The 11892-nt window shown below is 34.9% G+C and overlaps 1 protein-coding gene across 1 annotated transcript; it reads left to right on the top strand.

The window, feature by feature from the left end:
- The first annotated feature begins 483 nt into the window (after positions 1–483).
- Positions 484–7441, top strand: LOC118045225 (uncharacterized). Its single transcript, XM_035053809.2, has 16 exons — positions 484–647; positions 879–1102; positions 1511–1647; positions 1739–1849; positions 1960–2061; positions 2255–2363; positions 2444–2644; positions 3243–3411; positions 3506–3587; positions 3681–3768; positions 4272–4368; positions 4531–4624; positions 5504–5576; positions 6211–6384; positions 6568–6690; positions 7083–7441. The coding sequence occupies exons 1-16, from the start codon at positions 635–637 to the stop codon at positions 7242–7244; spliced, it is 1959 nt and encodes a 652-aa protein (XP_034909700.1). The 5' UTR covers positions 484–634; the 3' UTR covers positions 7245–7441.
- The last annotated feature ends 4451 nt before the right edge of the window (positions 7442–11892 follow it).

The raw sequence follows: 11892 nt of genomic DNA, 5'->3' as shown, positions 1-11892 counted from the left end.
AAGTGAAATTAACAAAGATAATTTAAAAAAAAAAACTAAAAAAAAAAATATTGCAGCAATTTACAGTATTATATGAGAAAAGTTATAGTATTTTCATAAGATATTTTAACTTTATGTATAATCAATCATATAAACAATAAAAGATATAAGATATAATTTTTTAAATATAAAAAAAATGTTACCATACTTATAATTTTAGATCCTTTTCTTTTCTTTTCTGTTTTTAAAAAAACAAAGGGCTGAAAAGAAACAAATATATATTTTTACTGCACAAGCGTATTTCGTATTATGATATATTATATTCTTAAAATATATATTAAAAATATTTTACACGTCACAATAAAAAAAACCCAATTTATATATTTTTAAAATATATTCAAAAACAAAAATTATCACATTCACACATTCTGTCTTTTAGAGACAAAAAGGGAAGAGAGTGGCACGAGTAAAGTCAGGAGTGGAAATATCAATTCCTTTCATATAATAACAAGTTCATCACTCTTCTCCACTCTCAAAACGCGATCCTCTCACTCAGGTGATATTTGCTCCTCTTTCCTAAACCTGAAAAAAAAAAAATAAAAATTCGAGAGATCTTTCTAAATTTCAAGCACCGCACCGATATAACCGTATCAAAATGGATAACACAGGTTCGTTCCTCCCGCAATCATTTCTTCTGAATCCACTCTGAACCTTTTCTTTTATCGCTGTTAATTTTCCGATTTCGATTCTACTGTTTCTTAATAATTCAATTCTTCTTGATTGAATTTGTTAATCATGGTTGCATCAACTGCTATTAATTTTAGCTGTTTTTTTATGGTCCTATTTTTTGTTTTAGATATTTCTGAACTTAATTAATTAGGAATTTTTGACACACTTAGGAGCGAATCCTCAAGGCATAGTAGTTCCGCCAGTTGAAGGTGTTGCTGGAGGAGGAACAGCTTATGGATGGAATGATGGCGGTGGCGTACATTTATCAAATTCCTCACCCAGAGGATCAATCGATCCCTCTGAGGTTTTAACTTCAGATTTAGTGCATGTTTGGTGCTTGCCTAGCACTGCAAATGTTGGACCGCAAGAGATTCCCAGTAGACATTTGGAGCCTGTAAGTTTTATTTAATCTGCATTTGTAATGCGTGTCTGGTGCTCGTCTTGTTGAGAGGATATGCTGTTTATATGTGGAATGGGTTTAGCCTCACCATTGGATTTGGCTGATTGCTCACCTAGTGCAAACTAGAGATGATTATGTGTGGATAATAAAAAATTTCGGTTGGCTTAATGTGGCTAATAGTTGTATGCTTTGCGATGCCTACTTGATATTTTAAATGTCTCAGATTGTAGGATTTATTAATAAATGCTGGTAGGTTTAGATTTTGGCTTCCACTGAAAAACTTTTAATGGAATTGTCTGCGACCTTGATGTTTTGTGGATGTTTGTTTTTGAGAATCAAAAGTAAGTGCTGTCTTTTCGGTGCTATAGTACTCTGTTTTCTAATATTAATTTTACCTTGAAGATAAATCTTCTGGCAGCTAGAAATGAGAGAGAAAGTGTTCAAATTGCTTTACGCCCAAAAGCTACTTGGGGTGGTTCTGGCAGTGCAGGGGTTGTGCAGGTTCAGTGTAGTGACTTAACCTCCACATCTGGTGATCGGTGAACTACTCAGAGCAATATAGTTCTTTTTGTAACTTGATGATCCACTACTCGACTAGTTTTTGGTTTTTCTGATATTGACTGTGAACAGGTTGGTCGTTGGACAATCCATAACATTGCGGAGAGTGGTTTCTATATTAGGTGTCCCAGATGCTCTTGTGCCTCTAGATCTTCCAATTAGTCAAATAAACCTGGCTCCTGGGTATTGCCTTCATCATTGATTGTGTTATTCATTTAATGCAGCGTAAAGAAATTCCAAGTGATTTCTTGCAATGAGATTGAGGTGGTTTTGTTGTTTTCCCTTTGCTGCAGAGAAACAACTGCACTTTGGGTTTCCATAGATGTTCCAAGTGCACAGCCACAGGGTCAATATGAAGGGGAGTTCTTCATCACTGCTATAAAAGCAGAGGCAGAGTAATACATATCTGTTTTAATTTAATCAATGATAGCCATATGCTCCTTGTTTAATGCATAAAATTTCTATGCTGAAAGTATTGCTGTCGAGTTTTAAATAAGCTCAATACTTTCTCATGTATGACTCCTGTTATTTAATGCTAGTAAATATGGACATCAAGTTACTTATTATAGTTGATTGAATCCACCACAGATCTCCATCACAGCGCTTGGGAAAAGCTGACAGGCATCAGCTGTACTTGGAACTTAGGAACTGTCTTGACATCATGGAGCCTGTTGAAGGAAAACCATTGGATGAAGTGGTAAATATTTGAATCAATCATCATCGTCATTTTCTTAACCCTGTGATTACAAGCAATTCATATCAGCAACTGTTTTTTAGGTAGAAAGAGCCAAATCTGTGAATACATCTTTAAGAAGGGTTCTTCTATCTCCAGTATTTTCTGAGTTCTCTACAGATAATGGACCAGTTGATATGATGGATGAAGATGCTATTTCAAACCTATCAGTTCGTGTCAAGCTAAACTTGACTGTTTGGGACTTCATCCTTCCAGCAACTCCTTCACTTCCTGCTGTATTTGGTGTATCCTTATCTTCATGAACCTTAATATTACCAAATTTGAAATTGGTGATACTCTCTGAATTTATTGTTGTGATGTTGGCCTTCACAAATTCCAATATTTATAGAAGTCAAAATTGGCGTTCTCTGAATGCTTATCTGAGTTTCCTCTTGATATAAGCTGTAAATTTTCTGTAATGATGTAATTATTACAAGTCTTCCTGGTAGAAGTGCAACATGGTGGAGCTCAAAACAAACAGGGGCACAGGTCAGCCATGTGTAAGACTTAATTCTAGCAAACCTGAATTGAACTGTGCTGAACATAACTGAAGTCAAAGCCCAAGCTCATTTGTAGGTGACGAGTGATATACCTTTTAATAAATATGAAAAATGATAATGATCGTATGCTTATATCTTATCGCATGAGAATGGGATAACAGAAGAAGCAATTTGCAAAAGCTATTGCTGCTCACATACATAGGCATTACCAGCAGAACTTCATGGTAGATGATGGCATAATAAGTATCAATTTCTTGGTCATCTTGTCTCTTTGAAATTCAATTTTTGTATGCTGCGAAAAAGATGCGATAACTTTCAGTGTTGAATTCCTTACCTTATTTAGATATCTGATACTGTAATTGAGGATCGTTTTGGTGTTGAACATGGAAGTGATGAATGGTATGAGGCCCTGGATCAACATTTCAAGTGGCTTCTTCATTATAGAATCAGCCCATATTTTTGCAGGTGGGGTGGCAACATGCGTGTTTTGACATACACTTGTCCATGGCCAGGTAACTTGGTTGAGGAAAATGAAGATAAGCATGTACTTATTCAACATTTTGCAAATGTTAATATCTCTCTCTCTCGCTCTCTCTCATGTTACAGCTGACCATCCTAAATCAGATGAGTATTTTTCAGACCCAAGATTAGCAGCATATGCAGTACCATATAGTCAAGCAGTCCCTGGGTATAAAATCAGTTGTCCCTCCGCGCTTCTGTCTAGTAGTTTGATGTAAAAACTAATGAGCTTCCATATAATTTTAATCCGAAACTGTAACAGCGCAGCAAAGGACTACTTGCAGAAAGAAATTGACATCTTGAGGACAAAGTCTCACTGGAAAAAAGCCTATTTTTACTTGTGGGATGAGGTATCAACACTAATCCATTTGGGGATAGATTGCGTGTATGCATCCCATGTCTTTGGGTAGTGCCCTTGATTCTACCTTCATCGGTCTGTTCTCCTTTTCATTTCTCATAATTTGTTTACTTGAAAAATTGAGAAGGAGGAAAAAAGAGTAATTTCAGATAATGTTGTAGCATTTCATGATTATAAGACTTGCTTACATATCAAGATGATATGATGTCTCCATTTTATCTCTTCTGCATGTGCTCTAAACTCTTCCAATTTGGGATGACAAATTACCAAAACTAGTGCCTTTCAAAACCATTTCTGCTCTCTATCTCTACACTTTTGTGAAGCAAAATGGTAAATGTATTCTCTTTCAGTGTGGTGTCTTTGGCATTATCATTAGACAATTTAAAAATTTTAACTGCTCAATTTGTATAATGCCTTCTAATTTATAACCAATTTCTTAGGGTTCATGCAACATGTCTTCTTCTTAACTAATGTGATTCCCATACGTCATGGCAGCCTTTGAATTTGGAACAATATGATATGGTCCGCAACATGGCCAGTAAGATCCATACTTATGCTCCTGACGCACGTGTGTTAACTACGTACTATTGTGGTATGAAATCACTATTTGCTCTCTCTGATGTGCTGATAATTAGTTTCTGTTCCAGTTTCTTCTTGCTGAATGATTTGTTGGGCTGAAACTATAGCTTGACCAATAATTCAGCCGTTAGTTGATTATGGTTATGTTTTCACATGTTGCTTTCTTTTCATCAAGGACCAAGCGATGCACCCCTTGGGCCTACTCCTTTTGAGGCTTTTGTGAAAGTGCCAAAGTTTCTGCGCCCACATACTCAAATTTATTGTACAAGGTATTGGGATTGGTTACTACCTTGCATGCAAGTTACATATTTTTGTATGCGTGCATACCGCTTATGTTTGTGATTTCACACAGATGCATGCCATTTTTATACTTGTGTTGTCAGTTGGGCATTGGTGCTTTTATATTATTAATGTGGCTTATATGCCCCCACCAATATGGCTCTGTATTTCAGGAATGGTACGCACCTCCATTGCACCATCCAAATCAGGGCAGGGAAGTTGCATCAGATTTGAAATCATATGACCATATTCAGTTTTTATGGAATTGTTTTTTGTCCAAGGAGTCGATGCATAGTTTTTCAATAGCAAGCGACCCTCTTTGCTGCCCATATGGATTCAAATAAGTTTATCATTGGGATGTGGCCTTCTGTAGCTATTTAGATATAAGAACCTGATAATTTTGCTCCATTTTTTGGAGGGAACTCCAGTTAAGAGTGAGATATGGAAATATTTTGACTGTTCTTGTTATGGTGCTTGAACTGAACTTGGATGGGCCTTGCTGTGCATGACTTGGTATGTGCTACCAATGTACTGCATAGGTATTTACTAGCTCAGTGATATAATCATTTACTGTGGCAAAGAAGAGAAGCTGTTTTTTATAAATTGCTTAGCAGACTTATCTGATATTTCTTGATATGTTGATGAATGTACCTCATATGTTGTGTGCCTAAGGCTACAACTTGAACCTCTTATCTCACTACATTATTGGTTGGCAGTTATCTTGAATTGACTTTCAATTAGATGCATTTTAGGACATGCTTGTACTATTTCATATAGCTAAGATCTTCTAATGTTCTAAAGGATGTAATTTATTTATTATCAGAAAAAATGAGGAAGAGGAGTAGTTTACTTTTCAATTTTCTCTGCAGTGAGTGGGTGCTTGGTGATCGAGAGGATCTGGCCAAGGAAATTATCTCTGAATTGCAGCCAGAGAATGGTGAGGTAATAACCAGTGCCGTGCTTTCCTTCAAAAGGACAAAAAAAGCTATACTAAAAATATGCTGGTCCTTATTCTGATCCTGTGACGATGAACTGATATCTGTATTTGAGAACTAAACAACTTTATTAACATTCTTGTTATCGTTATTTTTTTCATTGAGTTTTAATTTAATATTGTTCTCAGTGTAAATTATTTATGAAGGAATTGAATTTGACCTGGGCATGCTAAATAATCCCTGTTTAGTTAAAAAAGCGTGCATATCCATAGTTTTCTAACCAGCTTTGTAACTGCGGCTAGTCATTGGTTCTTTTGTTCTTGCTGTCATATAAAGGGAAGTAGACAGATTGTAGTATTTTCAGCTGGTTAATAGAACCACTGGTTACAAATCTCTGCTAGTATACGAAGAAACAAATAGCTTAAGTTATTTGGTCACCATTTTTATACAAAAGCGACCATGCTAGGCTATAAATTTTTAATCTCTGGGGTTCTAATTTTTATTTTGATGGGTATAGTTTTGTGATTTATTTGATTGTTCTTTCTGGGACAGTAACATGTTTTAGAACTTGAATATGTAGTACTTGTTTTTAGTGCCATGTATAGTTATTCTGAAGCAAAGCCTGCTTATTCCTTCTGCAGGAATGGTGGACATATGTGTGTTTGGGACCCTCTGATCCTCATCCTAATTGGCACATTGGGATGCGTGGTACTCAACACCGTGCTGTGTTCTGGCGTGTGTGGAAAGAAGGCGCAACAGGTTTTCTGTACTGGGGTGCCAACTGCTATGAGAAGGCTACAGTTCCTAGTGCAGAGGTATTTTCATTGCATCTCATTCATTCATAAAATAGAACGACAGTTGTAAATTTCTGCTTTCCAATTCTTTTTCTCTGACTTTGAAATTTTTACCTTTGAGCAGATAAGGCCGTGACATACTGCCAGTTATAAATCCTTTCTTTTTTCTTTTTCTCTGACAATGAAATGTTTGCCTGCAAGCAGATAAGCTTCAGGCGTGGTCTACCTCCAGGTGATGGAGTTTTATACTATCCAGGCGAGGTGTTCTCATCCTCCCACCAGCCAGTTGCATCTGTTAGACTAGAGCGCATACTTAGTGGCTTGCAGGTAAGAAATATTTAAGTGACCGTTCATTTGTTTGGGTTCAGTTCAGAGCACGGTTTGCTGCTATGAGAGTTCCTAACAAGATCCCCAGGATTTTATTTAGAAATTAAAATCTTTTCAAGTTTTTTTTTTTTTTAATGAAAGTAATCTCATCTCATGCTAGGATCAATATATTTTACTTGTTACCTGAATATTTCTTTTAAGATCCTCTATGCTAAAGTTGGAATCTTGATACTTGTGTCATGGCTGTAGTGATTGAAAATTATCAATGCTTGACTCTCCCTCTGCGCGCGCGCGCACATTTGAGAAAGATAAAAGTTGTGCATGGATAGTGCTGGGTTTTTCTCTAATACATGTTTCTGGTTTTGATGATCTTTTACCTTTTATTCCATCAGGACTTCGAGTACCTGCAACTCTATACTTCAAGATATGGAAGGGGTGAAGGGCTAGCTCTTCTGGAAAAGACAGGCATGTATCAAGGTCCTGAACGTTATACTTTAGAGCACACGCCAATCGATGTCATGCGGGGTGAGATCTTCAATACATGCCGATCATGAATAGATAACCGTGTTCTCATTTAGTTTATTGTTTTTGTAATTATCCATAGAAACTTTTTGTATGGTAAAAGATGAAATAGCTTGTGCAATTGCATAAACTCTTTCCACTTTCAACGCATAGTTACATGCAGTGCCTTTACTGGTGGTGCCGAGGCAAAAGTAATTCTGGACGATAATATGATGGTATATTCGAAGAACCATTGCATCTTATTGCTCTATGATTCTCCTTGCATGACATGCACCTCCCATTGCCCCTCCAGGAGTCATATTCCTTTGGAATTGCCTCTTGTTGTATTGTTCTTTCTCTCGCCTGCTTGAAACTATAGAATTGAAACTATGGGTGTGCAAAAAAACCAGAAAACCGAATAAACCGAGAAAACTGAAAAAAAAATTAACCGAAAAAACCAAACTGAGAAAAAAAACCAATTAAACCGATTAGAATAGTTAGAAAAATCTTGGTTTGGTTTGATTTTTGGTTTTGTAATGCAGGAACTGGTTAACCTGAACCGAACCAAACTAGTTCAAAAAAAAAGTACTATAAATAGAAAAAATTACCTCTCCACCCAATAACCGTAGCCACCAGCAGCCCCCCCTCTCTCTTCTTTTTTTTTCTCCCTCTTCCTCCCCCTAGACTTGGAAGCAACCCCCTCTCGCCTCTTGATCCTAGGATGAATTTGGGTGTAGAGGATCTTGCTAGGCTTGGGTGTAAGAGGATGTTGATCTTTGTAGTTAAGGAAGATTATTTGACTATTGCAGCTAAGAATTATTATGAGAAGTTGAAAAGGAGTGGATGAAAGAGAACTGTTGAACTTGTTGAGAATGAAAGGGAATACCAGTGCTTCCATTTGCTTGATCTTGATGATGACAAGGCTAAGGAAATGAGGCATAAGTTTGTTTTGTTTCTCAAACAAGACCAGTTCAATCTCAAACAGGATCTTGCTAAGTTTGTTTTGTTTGATGGTGATAAGGTTCAAGAAATGAGACATAGGTTTTCTTGATTTTTGGAAATCAAGAACCAAACCGAAATTGGTCGGTTTGACTTGATTTTGGTTTGATTTTTTTTAAAAAAAAACTGGTTTGGTTGTTTTTTTTGAGGTAAAAACCAAATCAAATCGAAAATAACCACTCTTAATTAAAACTATCAGCAGTCATATGCTATGCATAGTTGCATCCACATAAATGTTGCATGCCGATGGATCTTCAATTCGTAATCCATGCTTTCATCTTTATGCATCAAAAGCTTTTTCTACCAGGGTCGAGGTCTTTTTGATACGAGGTTCAAAAAGAAATTCCGATGTTGTGCCCGATTAAGACCTAAAAACTCCATTCCTCAGTTGGAAATTATCAAAACAAAAAAGGTGACAGCCATCCTCTACTTCCCCAGTTGCACAAGCAACGGCAGTGAAAATGGGTTCTTCCTCGTAAAAAACTGTGCTGTTAGGGGTCGCAGGTTATTTGAGAATGTGCAAGTGCTATTGGAATTTAATCAGTTAAATTGCTCTTGTATGTTAACAGAGCAAACGTTGACTCCATCAGCGCTTGATCAACTCCTTAAAAACATGTACTCCTCCTGTACGGTGTTAGTAGAGCAATTGACGTGGGCAATCAAAGATAGTATCTGACCCCGCAATGTATACTGTATCAGAAGAGCAACAATGGCTCTTACAGACAAAGCCCCTCTGTAAAAGGAGAAAGGGTACGGAAAGGAGTGTTGTAACCATCAAGATTGAAGGTGCGCTTACTGGAATCGGAAAAGCAACCTGAAGATAATCAAATTGGCGATCATTACTTTGCGGACCTGGCACTCATTTCTCCTTTTTGACATTAAGACTGTTTGGGAATGTGGTAGATGTTTTTTAAAATATTTTTTTGTGAGGAAATATATTAAAATAATATATTTTTTTATTTTTTAAAAATTATTTTTGACATTAAAATATCAAAATGATAAGAAAATATAAAAAAAATAAAATAAAAATTAATATAGGAATTAGCTTGATATGACCTAGTCAATTTGACAGGTCTAAAGACAGCCCAGATGACCGAGAAAAATATACTTTAACTAAAAAAACCGAGACGACATCTTTTTTTAAGTATTGAAACGACAACATATTAAATCGACTCATATCAATTTGGGATAACCAGTCAAATCTGCTACTCGGGTTATAAGACCATAATAACCCTATAGAAAAAAAATTAAAAAATATATTAAATTCAATCTCCAATCAACCTAATGTTGAAGAATAAAATTAAAAACTAAATTCAATTGAAAAGAAAGAGCCGATTCGACCCAAATTAATCGTTCAAACTTCGGTCATAAGAGCATGTAACCCCATTAAAAAAGTTCATTGAAACAAATTATAAATCTTAGTTCACAGTTAACCTAATGTTGAAGGATGAAATTACAAAAAATTAAAAAAAAAATAAAGAGACACAAATTATGAAGCTCGTGACATGGGTGATAAGACTAGAAAACCTCATATAATGCATATTAAAATAAATTATAAAGCGTAATTCACGGTCAACCTAATATTGAAGGATGAGATTGAAAAAGAAACCAACTAAAAAAAGAAAGAAAAAAAACAAGTCAATCAGCTTAACCCGCGTCTCGAGTTATAAGACTGTGATTACCTCATAGTAAGCAAATAAAAAATAAATTATAAAGCTCAATTCTCGATTAACTCAATGTTAAAGCATTCAATTGAAAATAAAATCAAATAAAAAAGGATAAAAATAATGACCCAAGTCAACTCGAGTTAACCTGTTAAACTTGAGTAACAAGACCAGGATAACTTCATAAAAAATAAATTGAAACAAATTATAAAGTTTAATACCTAGTAAATCTAATATTGAAGATGAAATTGAAAGAGAAAAACAAGCTGAACACTAAAAAAATAAATATTTTTTAAGACTAAAGCGCATAATGCCTTGACATTTAATGGTTACTGCTATAGTAAAATGCCAGGGGGTTTTAATATATTATTAGATAATTGTTTGTGTTACACTGCGGGTTAGAATAATTTTTTTCTAAAATATAAAAAAATATCTAGGTGTTGTTAATGAGTTTTTAGTAGATTGAATTGATGTGACATAGTCGATTTGATAGATTCAAAAACAACCTGGATGAATAAGAAAAATATAGATCAACTCGGATCAACTCAGGTTAACTTGTTAAATCTGTTATCTAGGCCATGAGACCCTAATAACCTTACAGAAAGCAAATTAAAAAAATATATTATTAAACTTAATTTTCAATCAACCAAATGTTGAAAAATAAAATTAAAAACTAAATTCAACTAAAAAAACAAGTTGAATCAACCCAGATTAACCTTCCAAACTGATTAGTACTTAAAAGTGCATGTTTATCAAGGGTTTATATCATCATTTTGCACTTAAAGTATCAATAACTCCTTAACTAAAGCATGTTTTATATTAACAAGTTTAATATTATAAAATGCCTTAATATATGGTAAATGTTCATCTTAAATGCAGGCTTATCACATAAATCAAAGGATTGATTGAAGAGTTCAAGTATGGAAATTGAAAGGACAAAGAGAGGGCCAAACTTAGAAAAAGAGATGTTGGTGCAGTCCAAACTGGAACACTGTTCGGTAATTGGGTCATATCTCGAGTTCTAGATGTCCAAATGACCTCAAATTTTTACACAAATTCAGTAAGACATAGGCCTACAACTTTCATGTTTTCATCAAGATCTAAGAAGGCCGTTTTCAAGTTCAAATTAAGCAACAACGGAGAAGTCCGAATCTGTCCTGCAGCCCAAATACTGTTCAGTGTTTGGCCCATATATGATGTTCTAGAAGCCCAAATCACCTCCATTTTTTTTTCCTGGAAAACTGAGTCAATTTCCTACAACTTTCATGCTTTCAAGTGGACCCAGTTCTGATGCTAGCATTTTCTTTTTATTTAGACAAGAAGATAATGATTTTCACAAAGTCAAAAGTTGGCCACCCACTCAACAATTAGTCATCAAATCAATAATTCTGAATTTTGGCCTATAAAAGGAGGCATTTGCCATGTATTTGGGGGTTTGGTTGTTCAGATCAAGTTCATGCTCTTTATTTCGCTCTTTATATTTTTTGTAATTCTTAAGTTTTGCTTTCATTAATTTCTTGTTTATGCTTTTCATTTCCTTTCCTTTCCTTAGTTAACTTGTATCTTCTTTATGTTCTTGTTTTGTTTATTTATGTTTCTCTTCTTTATTATGTTTAGCTAAGTTTATTATGTCAAGGTGAAAAGGTTACACTAATGGTGTAAGAACAAGTATGGTGTAAACTCAACATGGACCTTAATGTTTAATATTAACATGTCTTATCTTTTTATCTTACTAATTCTTAATACCTTGCTTGTTAAATGGTTAATCTAGATTTGTGTTGTATAATACTTGGTACAACAAATGCTTGGCACTCTCATAGCCCAACCGTATGGTATTACCTACACCTGGGCTATGAAAGGAACTTGATTTGTTGTTAACATCATGAATTCCTGACAATATTTAAAAGTTTAGTGTTATATAAATAAGATAATTAATATGATCATGTTAATAATTTATAATGAGCTATTAATGACAAATCATCCGGTTGGAACCTCCTTCATGTGTGGTTTCCAAATTGAGTAATAAGAGTTTATACTA

This window comes from Populus alba, chromosome 14, assembly GCF_005239225.2.
Source record: "Populus alba chromosome 14, ASM523922v2, whole genome shotgun sequence".
NCBI classification, from domain to species: domain Eukaryota; kingdom Viridiplantae; phylum Streptophyta; class Magnoliopsida; order Malpighiales; family Salicaceae; genus Populus; species Populus alba.
The sequence above is the reverse complement of the archived record's forward strand: the minus strand, read 5'-3'. Positions and strand labels throughout refer to the sequence as shown.

What these genes read in the sequence shown, in the direction of transcription:
- LOC118045225 (XM_035053809.2), top strand. An exon ending in CAAATAAACCTGGCTCCTGG is followed by an intron (nt 1,850 to 1,959) that starts GTATTGCCTTCA and finishes CCTTTGCTGCAG; the next exon opens with AGAAACAACTGCACTTTGGG. An exon ending in CACTTCCTGCTGTATTTGGT is followed by an intron (nt 2,645 to 3,242) that starts GTATCCTTATCT and finishes TACCTTATTTAG; the next exon opens with ATATCTGATACTGTAATTGA.